Source organism: Acanthisitta chloris, unplaced genomic scaffold, assembly GCF_000695815.1.
Source record: "Acanthisitta chloris isolate BGI_N310 unplaced genomic scaffold, ASM69581v1 scaffold32156, whole genome shotgun sequence".
Taxonomy (NCBI): domain Eukaryota; kingdom Metazoa; phylum Chordata; class Aves; order Passeriformes; family Acanthisittidae; genus Acanthisitta; species Acanthisitta chloris.
This window is the reverse complement of record NW_008680365.1, coordinates 1-15,349: the sequence shown is the minus strand read 5'-3', so window position 1 is coordinate 15,349 and position 15,349 is coordinate 1. Positions and strand designations below refer to the sequence as shown.

The following is a 15,349-nucleotide window of genomic DNA, read 5'->3' as shown; positions in this document are numbered from 1 at the left end:
GGCTCTTCCAGCTGCCAGATTGGGTACAGAAGGCAATAGCCTCCAGCAAATTTGAGGATGGAAGTGAACCCAAAGGCTGTGGCCATTAGAACATCCATTGCACGGTAGGATAGAATGCAGATACCAATCTGGTAGATCCCAGCTGCCCACAGCCAGGGCACTTGGCCGATGAAGAGTTTGCTGGTGACACCCAGGAGTCTGCAGCCAAAGACACTGGTAGACAGCATGTTCAAGATCAGCCCAGTGGCTGCAAAATGATTGATGCTGCCACCAGTGGACTGGATCTGTTCATGGGGCTTTGGCTTGGTCAGATCTGTGCCAGGGAGGGCAATTTTCTCTTTGGTTAGGAAGTGGAGAATCCTTCCCAGAGCAAAGTAACCACCAACCAAGCAGACAATCATGTAATTGCAAGCCACAGCAGAGGAACCCAGTGTGGAGCTGTAATGCAGAGCCACTTCATGGGCACTGGCAAGGGAGACAGCAGAAGCAATCATGGCCAGGACGGCCTCTCCACACAGGAATCCCACCACAGCAACCAGGAGCAGTGCCAAAGCAAAGGTGACCAGACCAGGCACCAAGGCATCGCGGAAATCCCTGGTGCCCTCCAACACTCCTTGCCCTGCCAGGATGAAGGTCACTCCATAGCCACACCAGAATGCTGAGATGGTCAGGCAGAGAGATAAGAACAGGGAGGCATCTCTTAGGCTTCTCCGAATCCCTGTGGAACAGATAACAGTGGAGACAGGACTGTGATTTCAAGACAGTAGGATGTGGGAAGCAGGAGTTAGGACAGGTGGGAAGCATGATCACTGTGCCAGCATGGAGCTGCACAAGTCATGCATGATGCTAGATTTCTCCTGGAGAAAAGGAGGCTCAGGGGAGACCTTATCACTCTCTACAACTACCTGAAAGAAGGCTGTAGTGATGTGGGTGTCACTTTCTTCTCCCAGGTAACAAGTGGCAGGACAAGAGAAAATGACCTTAAGTTGCAGCAGGGGAGTTTTAGATTGAATATTAAGGAAAATTTCTCCACAGACGGGGTCGTAAAGCATCGTAAGAAGTTGCCCAGGGCAGTGGTGGGGTTACGATCCCTGGAAGTATTCAACACATGGATGTGGCACCTGAGGATATGGTTTAGTGGTGAATGTGGTGGTGCTGCTGCATTGATGGTTGTATTCTATGATTTTAGAGATATTTTACAGCCTTAATGATTCTGTGGTTCTCTGATTTTCATGTCCTCATTGCTCCAAGTTAAACAGGAGAAATAACTCTGAGTTATTATCATTCTAAAATGTGTGGACTTTGCTATAGGCAGGGATTTTTTTCCTCAGATAGGTAATCTCTTGGCATTTACACATGGACATTTCAATCCATGGATGCTCTCAGAAGGCCTGGGAGCCCTCTTTAGAGAAATTCAGTGTGTTAAAACTCTGAGAGATCCTGGTACAGCATTTGTTTAAAACGAATATTGTTTTCTATTCTTGCCTGTATAGGAAAAATTTGCTGTCCTGACACAGAATCACAGAATGGTTTGGGTTGAAAGGACCTTAAAGCTCATCTGGTTCCACCCCCACCATGGACAGGGACACCTTCCACTAGCCCAGGTTGCTCCAAGCCCTGTCCAACCTGGCTGGAACACTTCCAGGGATGGGGTGTCAACAACCTCCTGGGCAACCTACTCCTCTAGGAGAAGGGATCAGTGATTTGGTGAGCCTGCCACTGTTAGTATCAACCTGTTGGCAAAGCAGCCTCAGAACATGAAGCATGTAGATGAGGAGGCCTTGCAGCTGCCACCCTCCAGATCTTACCTGAATAAGCCAAAAGAGCAGATAAAATCAGCAGAAGGACTCCAAGAGCTGTGCTGGGGATCAGAGGAGCTGCTCTGTGTGAACTGTAGAAATGCACTGCCAGCAAGAGAGATCCTGTGGGACAAGGAGGTGGGAAAGGAGAAAGATCTTGTAAACTTGGCCCAAAAACCAAGGAGAGAACCAGAGTGGACAGCACAGGGAATAGATGAAAAATAACAGTACAAGATCTGCAAATAATAAAACCTAAGTTGCTGGGGGAGTGTTGTAACTTCATTTGTGTCCAAGGTCTTACTTCTTTTCTGGGTGTGTGGTTTTAAAGAAACTTGAAATTAATCATTTCAGGCTGTCCAGAGAAGTTGTGGATGCCCCATCCCATCAAGGCCAGGTTGGACAGGGCCTGGAGCAACCTGGTCTAGTGGATGGGGTCCCTGCCCACGGCAGGGGGTGGAATGGGATGAGCTTTAAGGTCCCTTCCGACTCGAACTGCTCTGGGATTCCGTGAAGGTGTTTGAAAGTGCTCCCCCTTTGCCAGGAAAAGGTAAAAATGCATGATTATAGTACACAGAAGGCAGACAGACACACACTCCCTGGGGATAATCACGTCAGCCTTGTGCCAACAGAAAACCAGCCTGAAAATGCAAAGGGGCAGAAAGATGACACACAAAGAAGGAGCAAATGAGTGAACACAGAAAACAGAGCTAGAAAAGGATAAGGGAGGAGAGAGCATCCAAACAGAGATGATTTATTACAATGACTACAAAAAAGTTTGGATTTGCTTCCTACCCAGGATGGAGCGAGCACAGAACTTCAGGCCAGCACTGGGAAGCCAAGACAAATATTTTGTTGGCTGCTGAGTCAGGCACAGAGATCTCTGGATTGAAAAGCTTTACCCAAGGCAAAGAAGCTTGTGAATAAATAGCCTCTTTAACCCCCTTCGAAAATGGGGTTGTCCCGGAAAGCCAGTCCCAAGCCCATCTCCCATGCCAGGAGTGGATCCCTACCTGCGGAAATGCTCAGGAACCCGACGGAGGAATGCAGTGAGTCAGCGCTGCTCTCGGCCATCCCTGTGCGCTGGAGTCCCGGCTGAGATCTGCACTGCCGCATCCCTTTCCTCCCATGCTCTTTATAACCAAAGCAACTCCGCTGGCGTCCCGGAAAGCCAGTCCCAAGCCCATCTCCCATGCCAGGAGTGGATCCCTACCTGCGGAAATGCTCAGGAACCCGACGGAGGAATGCAGTGAGTCAGCGCTGCTCTCGGCCATCCCTGTGCGCTGGAGTCCCGGCTGAGATCTGCACTGCCGCATCCCTTTCCTCCCATGCTCTTTATAACCAAAGCAACTCCGCTGGCTCCTCCCTGCTTTTTCCCTACAAACCGCTTCTGTTAGTGTTGCTCTCTGCATGCGGGAGGAAATGCAAATGAATCGCTCCTGCAATAAATTTGGGGCTGTGAGTCAGCATGGGCTGCTGGTAGCTCCCTCCAGGGGCCTCTTAATTTTACTGTTGATTAACCCTTGTTAGAAAAGACACTAGAAAAGTGAGGCTGAGGGTTTATTGCTCTTACTGCCTTTTTGCTCCTGCCAGCAGGAAATTGCACTGGTTAAAATGAAGGTTTTTGCAAGAATCCACCTTGCTGGAGCAAACAAGCACTTCGCAAGCCCAGGAGCTCTCTGGGGACCAGTTGTTTCTCCTAACACTGGCCATGGTCCTGCTGTTTGTCCCTGTCACAGCTCTGAATGCCTGGCATCACCACCCCGTGCTGGGCAAATCCAGGGCAGACTCAGTGCCATTCCCTTAAAGGTGACTTCTGTTCATCTGTCACTCCACATCCATCTGATCCAGTCTGGAGGAGCCTTGTTGGCTTTTCAGGAGACCTGTGCAGACAGGGAGTGTCACTCATTGCCAGGATTGCTGCTCTATCCCAAAGGCAATATGAAGGACCTATTGACAGCTTCCTGCTGCTTCCCACGGAGAATATGTGGTCAGGGCATAGAGGTGTTTATGGATAGAGGAGAGGCTGCAGAAAGCAGTGGACAGTGGCCTTGGGATCATGTTGGGTCACAAGTCAAAGAGGAATTTGTCAGAGAACTGTTCTGTGAGAGCTTACAGAGCTTTGATGGAAACAGGGACAACACTTGTCTGCCTCTACATACACTCCTCTGTCATTTTCTTTGTGTCTGATGGACCAGTGTAGGGATCATTCCCATGAAGGACTCAGCTCCTGTTCCCATCAGTCCCAATTAAAGCAAATTCCACTCACCTCACAAGATAAACGATGCAGAACAGTATGAAGAGCTTCACACTGATGTTACTGGGCTGGTCAAGGATGGGTCTGCAGAGACCCTCCAGCAGCAAACTCTGATGTTCCTCTTGGGAGATCCTATGTTCTCCGTTAAGAGGAGGCTCAGTCTCTACAGCTCCCTGACAGGTGATTGTAGAAAGGTGGGGGTCAGTCTCTTCTCCCAGACAAATAGTGACAGGAGGAGAGGACATAGTCTCAAACTGTGCCAGAGGAGGTTCAGGTTAATCATCAGGAGGAATTTCTTCACAGAAAGGGTGATTAGAGAATGGACTGTCTCTACAGCTCCCTGACAGGTGATTGTAGAAAGGTGGGGGTCAGTCTCTTCTCCCAGACAAATAGTGACAGGAGGAGAGGACATAGTCTCAAACTGTGCCAGAGGAGGTTCAGGTTAATCATCAGGAGGAATTTCTTCACAGAAAGGGTGATTAGACACTGGAATGGACTGCCCAGAGAGGTGACGGAGTCACCATTCCTGGAGGTGTTTAAGGAGAGCCTGGACGTGGCACTTAGTGCCATGGTCTGGTTGACATGGCGGTGTTAGGTCATAGGTTGAACTTGATCTCAGAGGACCTTTCCAACCTCATTGATTCTGTGACTCTCCCAGAAGTCATGCTCCACAGCCAGGGCTGGAGGACAGAAAAGCTGTGAAAATGGGACTTGGAGTTGCACTGTCTGGAGCTTGAAGTCAGGCCCGTGGGATTATCCAAGAGGCATTAAAACTGTAGCTACATCCAGAACAACCCCAGACTGTCAGGGTCCATGGTTAATGGGGGAGGATCTGACTCCTCCTGCTCTCTGAGCCAGCTAGAGCATGATGGCACACTTCCATTGTGCTGCCAGATCCCTGTAACGCCTTACAAACCTTCCTGGTTTCTTCAGTGCTTTGGAGGACAGTTATCTTTGAACATATTCAGCCTTTAAGAAGAGCTTTGAGCCTAGAGGGTTCCTTCACACCCATCTTTGCTAGAATATTAATACAGACTAAAGGAAGGTGTTAATATCAAAGCCCAATGTCTCTACCATCATAAATGTGTGCAGATATTGCCACACAGAATGGAATAACCCAGCTGAGAAGCGTTGTTTATCAGTAATCTGCTTATTGTAGATAGATCTTTAGGTTTGACATGTCTATTGAGACAGATGTTGTTCCATAAGGAAGAAACAAGCCTGGTTTGTCCAGTTACACCAAACCAATTAGACCAGTAAGGGGAACCAACCCAGGCAGTTTGCAACAGGCAGAGCTAAACAATGTGGTTTACAGCAAGCAGTTTCTTTAAATCACCAGCCTCTGGCTATGTTTGTTCCATCACTAACGGAACTGCTCCCCAACCAGCTGGATGAAGAAGAAACTATCTGTTCAAGTTGCAGCATGATTCAGCTGTTTTTTCATGCAAGAGGAAATAATACACGTCTAAACCATAGTTAGAATTCCTTAGATAGCAAAACAATCAGCAGTGCAAAGGCTTTGGGTCTTTTTCCCATCTATCTCACCGTTTAATTCCCATTCTGGGTAATAAAAATGACTGAGAGGCAAAGTCTGTGTTAGATTAGTGGGATGGCAATCCTCTCTCACATGCTTCTTGTTCCTGCTTGGACAGGTAGCAGCTGGGAGTATGTGGTGCCTGAAATGCCTCGTTTTGGGAGATACATGCAATAAATGAAGTCACATGCAGCAGCAATAAGCCTCCTCCTCAGGCCTGCTCTGACTAACCAACTCACCAAAACACTAATTCACCCCACACACAATGTACTTCGTGTCTCTTCTAAACATGACAGAAACCCAAGGTACATGCCTTATAAATAACCCCTGGAAAACATCCTTTAGCTGTGTTGCATGAAGTTTTTTGTTCTTTCATGAAGAGTGGCAAGTCAGCCTCCACAGGCTACAGTTATTTCACTAGGGCCAAGCTGAAACAGAGGTACACAGTGATTTCAGGTGTGAGCAGAACAAGGGCAGGGAAGAACAAACCTTTGCATGAGCAAGGGAGCAAGAGGCTGTAAATCCTGTTGCCTGGTGCCCCTTCAGAGGTCAGGGCTCTGCCAATTGCTGGTACCATTTCCCTGGCAGATGGAGAGATGGTGCTGTTGATGAAGAATCAAGATATCCCAGATCTCATGGAGTGTTTGGACAATGCTCTTGGGTACATGGTGGGATTGTAGGGGTTGTCCTGTGCAGGAGTTGGACTCAATGATCCTTGTGGATCCCTCTCAACTCAGGAGATTCTATGACTCTATGACTGTTAATTTCCAACCTCAGGACCCAAAGGCCAGGAAACAACCACAGCTATGTGTAATCTGATCTGATTGAAATAACATTTAGGGTCAGAAAACAAAATCTTGATGTTAAAAGTCTGAGGCTGCCTATGCAGTATAGAATTTTTTAAAAATGGGGCACAGAGAGGAATGCACTGGCTTGAATACTTGCTCTGGGCAGGCTCCCTGTGGTAGCATCTTCTGTGAAAGACTTTGGTTCTTTAGTCTGAAATAGAATGGAAAATCAATAGCTGAGAAAGAAAAACACTGCTGCTCTGTTGCACAGGTCTGGTCAGCTGGGGCTGCTTTGGAGACAACATGCTGGGAAGAAGGGTTGTAAGGAAGCAGTCAGTTGAGGAAACAAACAGTATTTGCATGCCCTGCCTGTGCAGCTGGAAATAAAACCTTCCTGCCAGTAAGAAATTCAGCCCAACCCTTCTGGCCCCACCTGCTCCTGGGGGAGGGAGCATGCTATAAAAGGCTACAGGCAGCAAACAGAGCTACACAACAGTTTGGGGCTCTCCAGGGAATCCTGCTGCTCTGGTTGTGGCCATGGGAAAGAGAGTGGCTGTCGTGCTGGCTGGCTGTGGGGTGTACGATGGGAGTGAGATCCATGAGTCTTCTGCTGTGCTGGTGCATCTCAGCAGGGAGGGGGCACAGGTAAGAAGCACTGGGCAGGCTCCTGCTCCAGTTCTGGCTCCTTTTGCCCTGCTCTGCTTCTCAACCTCTCTCCTCCTTGTCTCTAAGACAAACCGCTCAGAAAGCAGCAATGTCTGGAGTCAAAGGGAATTGCAGCATAGGAGAACTCCCTACTCCATGCCTCTCACAGCTTTGCTGCATGCTGGGATTGGCTCCGTGCTCGGTGTCCAGTGTATCCAAACTCTGAAACAAGCTTTCCTGAATGCTTTCTCTATTCTTTTTTGGCTTGCACATCCTCTTTTCTGCTCTGGTATTTCAGTTTAAGAATTTTGATTTGGGCTGTTTTAAATTAATCTTTTTAACACGGCAAAGATTAGAAGTGAAAATTGAATCATAGAACCATAGAATCCGAGTATGGTTTGGGCTGGAAGTACCTTAAAGGTGATCTCATTCCACCCCTGCACCATGGGCAGGGGCAACTTCCACTAGTCCAGGTTGTTCCAAGCCACATTCAACCTGGCCTGGAACATTTCCAGGGATGGGGCAGCCACAGCTGCTCTGATGAGAGAACAGACAAGTTCTTGTGAGTTGAACTTGAGGAGGGGTAGAAAAGGTGACCCTCAAGCAGCCACTCTAATATGCCCTTAGTCAGGAGAGCCACTCTGCGAGATTGGAAGAGGAGGGCGAGAAGCTCTATGGAACATTACACTCAGCTCTGAGCCGTGCACACGTCAGGGTCAGAGCCATGCCCCTTGGAGTTGGAATTACCCCATGGAACAGAGAGGCACAGTGGTGATCTCCGTGTGCTGTGGACCCGCCCAATTCAAGCCCTTCAAACTGTGCCTTCTCTGTTTGGCTCCAAGATGAGACTTATCCAAACCTTTTCTCTGCTGGGTATAATTCTGCCTTTTTTCCTCTCCTGGAGCTGCTGCATCGTGCCCTCATCCCTGGGTCGGCAGAGGCCTCTAGTGGAGGAAAATCGGGCGTTGTTTCCATCCCTCTTTATTCTTCGGTCATGCTTGCTTAAGGAAACAAAGAACAACATAGAATAGAATATTTCATTAGGAAGGGAGGAGAGATCAGTACCTCCGTCTCCATGTTCCCTGTTTGGGAAACTGCAGAGAGCTCCTCAGCCTCCTTTTCTCCAAACTAGACAAGCCCAAAGTCCTCAGCTGCTCCCATGGGACATTCCTTCCAGCCCTGTCACCAGCTTTGCCCTTCTCTGGACACCTTTGAGTTCCTTAACATCCTTCTTAAATTGTGGGGCCCAGAACTGCACAATTTGTACAGTCCCAAAATCTTTCAGCTATCTGTTTTCCTCCCTCCGCTCTTCATTTCTGCACGTGAGCTTCTAAGTTCTGACGGAAGCGGAAGCATTTGCCAGAAAAACACTCTGACTTTGGGAAAACAGTATCTGTGGAGAGGAAACTCCAAGTCCTGTCTCTGGGGGAAGCACGTGGTGGGACAGCAGCTGGCTGGGTGGTCAGCACTCACAGGGTACCACTGGCTCTGTGGGTCTGTGCTGGTGAGGGGCATTCATTGGGGTATGGATGGAAACTGCTAAGAAACAGCTTCACCAAGGGCTCTTCGGCTCCCAAAACAAGCAGCATGAGCTCCCTGCTATGTCCCTGTGCAGAAGCTAGAGAAGATTTCTTTTCCCTCCCTCCCTCCTTTGCTGCTTTGTCCCTGTGCAGCTACAAAATATTTCCTTCCTTTCTTCCTCCCTTCTTCCCTCCCTCTCTCCTTTCTTTCTTCCCTCCATCCCTCCCTCAACTACTTGCCTGATGCTAGCAGCAGACCCAAGGGAGTAGGGAAGCAAACCTGGTCAAAATCTGAAGGTCACAGCATTCACTGGCAAAATTCTTTCCCAACACAGTCACTCAGCATTTTCACTCATTACCTGTGACCTTGGACATGTTTATCCATCACACTTGAAGGATAACAGACCTTTCCCATCCCTCCAGGCAGAGGTTTATGCTCCTGATGTGGCCCAGATGCATGTGGTGGACCACATGAAGGGACAGCCAACGACAGAGAAGCGCAATGTGCTGGTTGAAAGTGCCAGGATAGCCAGAGGGAACATCAAGGATCTGGCTAAGCTGGATGTCAAGGAGCTGGATGCCCTGATCATTCCAGGTAGGATGAGTCCAGGGTCTGCATGTCCACAGTCTTGGGAACAGCTTAGATAAGCCTGGAATGACATGGGAGCCTTGGGCTAGAGAGGAACTGGAAAAGACATGCTGGAAGCAGGGATTGGAAGGGCAGACACCTTCCGTCCATGCTGGCACTAGCTCTCTAGCTTGGACTTAGATCAGAAGAGAACATGGCAACGACAAGCTGATGCCAAGAGGAGAGGGCAGGTAGCTGCCAACTAAATTATCCTCTGAACCATCCACCAGGATTTGTTGTCACTAGCTGGAAAACTATCCCTTCCTTCCCCACCATACCCTCCCCCTTCCCAGGAAAAGAGGCTGGGACAGAGAGGGGTGTCTCAAAAGCAGAAATCTTGGTCAGTCTGGCACCTCATCTTTAGGGAAAATATGACCATGAGATTCCAGTGGGGGTGGATGAGGCCTGAAGCAAGAATTAAGCAAGGGAAAACATTGTCAGCATTTTCACCTTAACTCAGAAAAGAACTGATGGGTGAAGCACAGCACCCATGGAGCATCAGCACCTCTCTTCTTTGGGTCAGTGTGGAAGCAAGGGAGGTGCTTGGATGCCTCAGCTCTTGACACTCAGCTCACAAAGGTTCAGGATCTCTGTTTTAATTCTTCCGTTGACACTGGACAAATGCTGCCATCCACCAAATCCAGTCCGTAATTCCACCAAGCAATACCTGGAAAAAATCCTGCCCTGTGTATAATCTCCCAGTCTAATCTGTTTCACTTTTCTCAGGTGGCTTTGGAGTGGCTAAAAACCTGAGCACGTGGGCTACCCAAGGCAAGAACTGCACCATCTCCAAGGAGGTGGAGGATGTCCTGAGAGCATTCCATGCTGCCCAGAAGCCCATTGGGCTGTGCTGCATCTCCCCAGTGCTGGCAGCCAAGATCTTCCCCGGCTGTGAGCTGACTGTGGGGCATGACACCGAGTGTGAGAAGTAAGTAACCTTGGAGTACTGATGGGAAATGCCACCATAGACATCATAGAACCAGCAAGGCCCCCTGCAAAGCACAGAGCATCCTGTCCTAATGATCCTGACCACGTATCAGAAGTGATGAGCTGAACATTATTTCTGAGAACAAACTCAGCTCTGCTGTAGTTGCTGCCTTTGAGCAAGGCCTTTGGTACCTACAGCCCTTTTGAGGGCTTAACAGGTTAAAGCTGAAACTCCTCAAGCACCTGGAAGATTCATTTTATAATTTCTCAGCAGATCAGAAGGAATGACGTATCACGAGATCTATGTACATTTTTGTCTACTTCTTTCCACAATTCTGATGGCTTAAAGTGAGGCACTTTGTTTTAAATACAAACTCCTATTTGCCTCCCCAATGCATATAGCACCATCTCATGTTCCTTGTGTGCTCCTAGGGTAGGAAAGATACCACAGCACTGGGATGAGCAGGATGATTGCACGAGGCGTGGGGTGTTAAGAAAAGGAGGGGGTTAAACTGTTCTTACTCCTACAGGAAAGCTGTGACTGAATTCTCCTGGTGGCACAGAAGGAATGTGAATGGCTCTTGCTAGGAAGGAATGGCACTTATGGGAAGCTGGTGAAAAAGAAACCCCTAAACCTAAATGTAATTGTTGCCCAGAGAAGCTGTGGCTGCCCCATCCCTGGGAGTGTTCAAGGCCAGGTTGGATAGGGCCTGGAGCAACCTGGTCTAGGTAAAGGTGTCCCTGCCTGTGGCAAGGGGGGAACTGGATGAGCATTAAGGTCCCTTCCAACCCAAACCAATCTGTGATTCTTTGATTGCATAAACACTAAGTCTGCAGTTGGCAGAGTCAGGAAGTGGAATATCAAGGTCTTATTTTGGCTTTCCTTCAGATTTTTAACTCAGTGTAATCTGGAGGTTTTCCTGGTTCTGTAGTCCTGGAGAAGCTCCTCTGGCAAGAGATTTCATAGTATCATAGAATCATCAAACTTGGATAAAACCTTTAAGATCATTGACAGCATCCATTAACTTGTCACTGCTGTGACACCCTAACCCTAAACCATATCTTTCAGTGCCAGATCCAGATGCCTCTTAAACACTTGCAGGGATGGTGACTCCACCATCTCTCTCAGCAACATTCCAGTGCCTGACTACACTAACAGGGAAGACATTTTCCCTAATATTTGGATCCCATTGAGCAGGTTTTGTGAGGGACCACCCATCTCTCTCTAATCAAGATACTTTTTCACTCTAGGCCTTCATCCAACCACCCTGTGTAATGACAACTTCCCCACTCAGGGTTTATTTCTCTTTCTTCCTTGCAGATGGCCTTATGCAAAGACTGCTGAGACCATGAGGGAACTTGGCTGCAAGCACGTGAACAAACACGTCACCGAAATTCACGTGGACACCAAGAACAAGCTGGTGACCACCAGTGCCTTCATGTGTAATGCTCCCATCCATGAGATCTATGATGGCATTGGAAAAATGGTCAAAGAAGTGGTCAGGCTTGCCTGAATGCCATGGAGGCACAGAATGCAGTTCCTCCTCCTTGAATAATGTCCTTCCCCTATTACACCCACACACAATAGGCAAAGTGGCACTCAAATGGAGTTCTTCCCCCCTCCACAACCTCCCCGGACCACTGGTGGTTGTTGAGGTGGAGAATTCCAGAGCAATGTAGGAGTTGTTGTGTTCTGCCAAGGATGCATCACTCACTGACAGCAAACTGCCAGGAACTGGACTGTGTGCATGCATTGAGCTGGCATAGAATTGTGGAATGGTTTGGGTTGGAAGGGTCCTTAAAGCTCATCTCATCCACCCCCTGCCATGGGCAGGGGCACCTTCCACTAGCCCAGGTTGCTCCAAGCCCTGTCCAGCCTGGCCTGAAACACTTCCAGGGATGGGGCAGCCACAGCTTCTCTGGGCAACCTGTGCCAGTGCCTCACAGGGAAGAATTCTTTCCCAATATCCCATCTAACCCTGCCCTCCTTCAGCTTAAGGCCATGCAGGAGTCAGGCTTCCACAAAACTTCAGGCTCTCTCCACACCCCTCAGCCCACAAAGGAAGGAACACAGTTCTGCTACTAAATAAAACCTGCTATTTTTACATGGGCTGAATTCTGCTTCCATTTCTGCCTTTCCCTCTGGATTAGGACATGCTCTTATTGCCACTGGTGGGCCAGTGATTGAGGAAAATGGTCCAAGAAGTTGCCAGCAACAAAGCCTCCTTGTTTTGCTGGGATTTGTCAGATGCCAGCCTTGGGCATGAATGTGACATTGGGAAAAGCTGAACCAAACCAATGTTAGCAAACAGGTCCGATGGGAAGAGGTTAAATTCTTCTCTTTTATTAACAGAACCATAGAATTCCAAGTTGGAAGGACCTCAAGGTTCATCTGGTCCAACCTTTCTTTGCAAAAGCACCATCTAGATAGGATGGCTCAGCACCCTGTTCTGCTGAGTCTTTTTTAGAAGTGTCCAGAGTTGGGGAATAATCCCTGGGGGGATTATTCCAATGACTGGTTGTTCTCATTGTGAAAAATTGTCCTCTTGTGCCTATTGGAATTTCTCCAGGAATAACCTGTACCTATTAGCCTTCATCTTTTCCACATGACTACTTGTAAAAAGGGAGTTGCCATATTTTTTGTATCCACCATTTAAATACTGGAACATGGTGATAAGGTCTCCCCTAAATCTCATTTCCCCAATGCTGAACAACCCCAGTTCTCTCAGCAGCTTCCCAGGCCTTGGACCATCCTTGTGGCCTTCCTCTGGACACTCTCCAGCCTGTCCACATCTTTTTCTGCAGAGTGGGCATCAAAACTCTTTCCACAACTCTGACGGTTTAAAATAAGACACTTTATTTTACATACAATCACATTTGCAGCCACTGAACATTCCTGCAAGCACACAGAGCTCTCAGCAGCAGCACTGGGACTTGCCTTTTGCAAAGAGGTTTCTTTAACCATGTGAACTCAACACAAGTGAAGTTGCAGAGGTCTATTCACTCTGAGTTAAAAGAACATCCTAAAAAATCACCATAAAACAGATTATAAAGAGCTGATCCCTGCCAATATGTCATATAAAGAGTTCACTACATCTGGGCCCAAACCAAGGCATAAACCCAAACACAGCTGCTGGGGAACAGAGATTTGCACTGTTTGGTTTTGAGTTCTCTCTTTACTAAACCAGAATCATTTGACATATTTTTTTAAGTCAGAAAAGGATGTGAATACTATCACAAAAATACGGTTTGTGTATTGAGGACAGTGTAAACATCTCACGAGCACAAAGCAGCAACCATGTTGCTCCATGTAAACGGTGTGGCAGTGGGGAACTGCTCACAAGCACACCTTAAAACCACCCACTTAAAAAATATCCTGACCTATATTTTCTGTTGTCTCCAAAAAAATACTACACTGTAAAAAAGTGAGGCATCTACCTAACATATGTACATGTGCAAATGAGTCAATACCCTTGAGCTTCAGTACAGGCTGGTCTTCTTCATGATCCGCAGGAACTCCTGCTCATTCACTTCCCCATCCCCATCTCTGTCTGCTTCGTCAATCATCTCCTGAAAGAGATTTGTGATCAGAAATTAGCTGTGGATTAGACCAGGATTAGAATTATTGGATTAATTCAGAATTAGAACCACTTTTGAGTCACTTGTACTGGAGGGGACAGTGTTAGTGCAATGTCAGACCTACAAAGTATTTACTAAACTAGACACTAAAAGGGTTTTCTAAATATATTTATACAGAAGTCTGCATAGAAAATATTATAGGAGATTTCCTGGGAGAAACAAAGTGCTTGGAACAGAGTTGTCCCTTTCACATCCCTTTAACTCCATAAAACCGCAATTCTCCTGCTGCCATTTTCACAGCTCTGTGGGCTCAACCCATCCTTGACCTCAAAACCCAAAATGCTTCCAATCCTACCAGGAGAGAGGGGATTTTCCTACCAGCTTCAGCATAAAGATCCCGCATAGACCAGATACAAACCTGCAGCTCTTCATCTGTGAGGTTCTCCCCCAGTTCTTTGGCCACACGTTTGAGGTTTTTGAATGAGATTTTGCCAGTTTCATCATCATCAAAGAGTTTGAAAGCTTTGAGAATCTCCTCCTTGGAATCTTTTTCCGCCTTCAAGAAGGAGGAATAAGTTTAAGGTGAAAAACGAGTGGTCGTGTTGTAGGTAACACTCAAAAGTTAGAAAAGATTTGACACATTGAGAAACCTTCAAGAAGCAAATTAAAGGAGTCAGTAGGAATGATACATGTAAAAGCTGATGGTAGACAGAGATACAAACAGAATTCCTGAACTTCAGGCTTTCAGGGAATGTTTTTTCTGTCCTAGCTAGCCAGATGTCTTTGAAATTTCACTATTAGGATCTTTCATATTAAATATCTGGTTTTTTTCTCAACATACATTCAGATTTTTAAACCCAGAGATTTCACCTGTAAATAAATTCGAATTCAAGAGCAGAAAATGCCCCCATGTCACACATCAACACTCCAACAGCTTCCTGCAGGCCAGAGCCAGTTGGAATATGGGAAAAAAGCCTTGATTTCAGTTTCTTCATTTTCTCACACACACACAAACCTCTGACTGTTATAGAAACTTGTGAATGATGTCATTTCCATCTGTCCTTGACAAATGAGATAGAATCCAAGTCAGTGACTGCCCTAACTCTGACATATTTAGTTGTTAAGATTAAAATTGTGCTCTAATCTTCCACCAAACCCAAAAGGATACTCAGCCATCCTCAAAACTGCCTTTATTTGCACTTTTTTTGGACCCACCATTTTCTGTGTCATCACTGCCAAGAAGTCATTGAAGCTGATTTTCCCTGTCCCTTCCTTGTCGATGTCTGAGATCATTTTCTTGATCTCTTCTTTTTTAGGTTCAAAGCCCAATGCCCTCATGGCCACCTGGAAGGACAAAAGAAGTTATAAATCCTATAAAACGATACACAAAACCACAGGGGAGGGAGAAAAAGGCGAACTTAACACCACATTGTAGTGCGTTTTTGTGGCCAGGCTTTGGCAGTGGGAGGCTACAGGGTTGGTTTCTGTAAGAAGTTGCTAGAAGCTTCCCCATGTCCAGCAGAGCCAATGCCAGTGGCTCCAGGATGGACCCACCAGCGTCACCAAGGCCGATTCAGTCAGTGGTGGCAGTAACACCTCTGGGATGACAGATTTAAGAAAGGGAAAAAAGTTATTGCACAGAAGTATCTGTGGCCAGAGAAGAGAGGAGTGAGAA

The 15,349-nt window shown here is 47.2% G+C and overlaps 3 protein-coding genes across 3 annotated transcripts in view; 1 reads left to right on the top strand and 2 right to left on the bottom strand.

Moving 5' to 3' along the window:
• Positions 1-2,870, bottom strand: part of LOC103805043 — a 9,038-nt gene extending 6,168 nt beyond the window's left edge. The window contains exons 1-3 of the mRNA XM_009077677.1: positions 2,810-2,870; positions 1,809-1,922; positions 1-718 (exon numbers count right to left, since the gene is read on the bottom strand). The exon at positions 1-718 is cut by the window's left edge and continues 45 nt beyond it. Coding sequence (XP_009075925.1) covers positions 1-718; positions 1,809-1,922; positions 2,810-2,870 — 893 coding nt within the window. The remainder of the gene's footprint in view (positions 719-1,808; positions 1,923-2,809) is intronic.
• A 4,007-nt stretch (positions 2,871-6,877) lies between these two features.
• LOC103805042 (ES1 protein homolog, mitochondrial-like) lies at positions 6,878-11,629 on the top strand. The gene is made up of 4 exons (XM_009077676.1): positions 6,878-7,020; positions 8,964-9,135; positions 9,895-10,096; positions 11,417-11,629. Exons 1-4 carry the CDS (start codon positions 6,913-6,915, stop codon positions 11,607-11,609), a joined length of 675 nt encoding a protein of 224 aa, XP_009075924.1. The 5' UTR covers positions 6,878-6,912; the 3' UTR covers positions 11,610-11,629.
• A 1,946-nt stretch (positions 11,630-13,575) lies between these two features.
• Positions 13,576-15,015, bottom strand: LOC103805041 (centrin-2). Its single transcript, XM_009077674.1, has 3 exons — positions 14,890-15,015; positions 14,093-14,230; positions 13,576-13,665 (listed from the first exon to the last, which is right to left on the bottom strand). The coding sequence occupies exons 1-3, from the start codon at positions 15,010-15,012 to the stop codon at positions 13,576-13,578; spliced, it is 351 nt and encodes a 116-aa protein (XP_009075922.1). The 5' UTR covers positions 15,013-15,015.
• Positions 15,016-15,349: the final 334 nt, after the last annotated feature.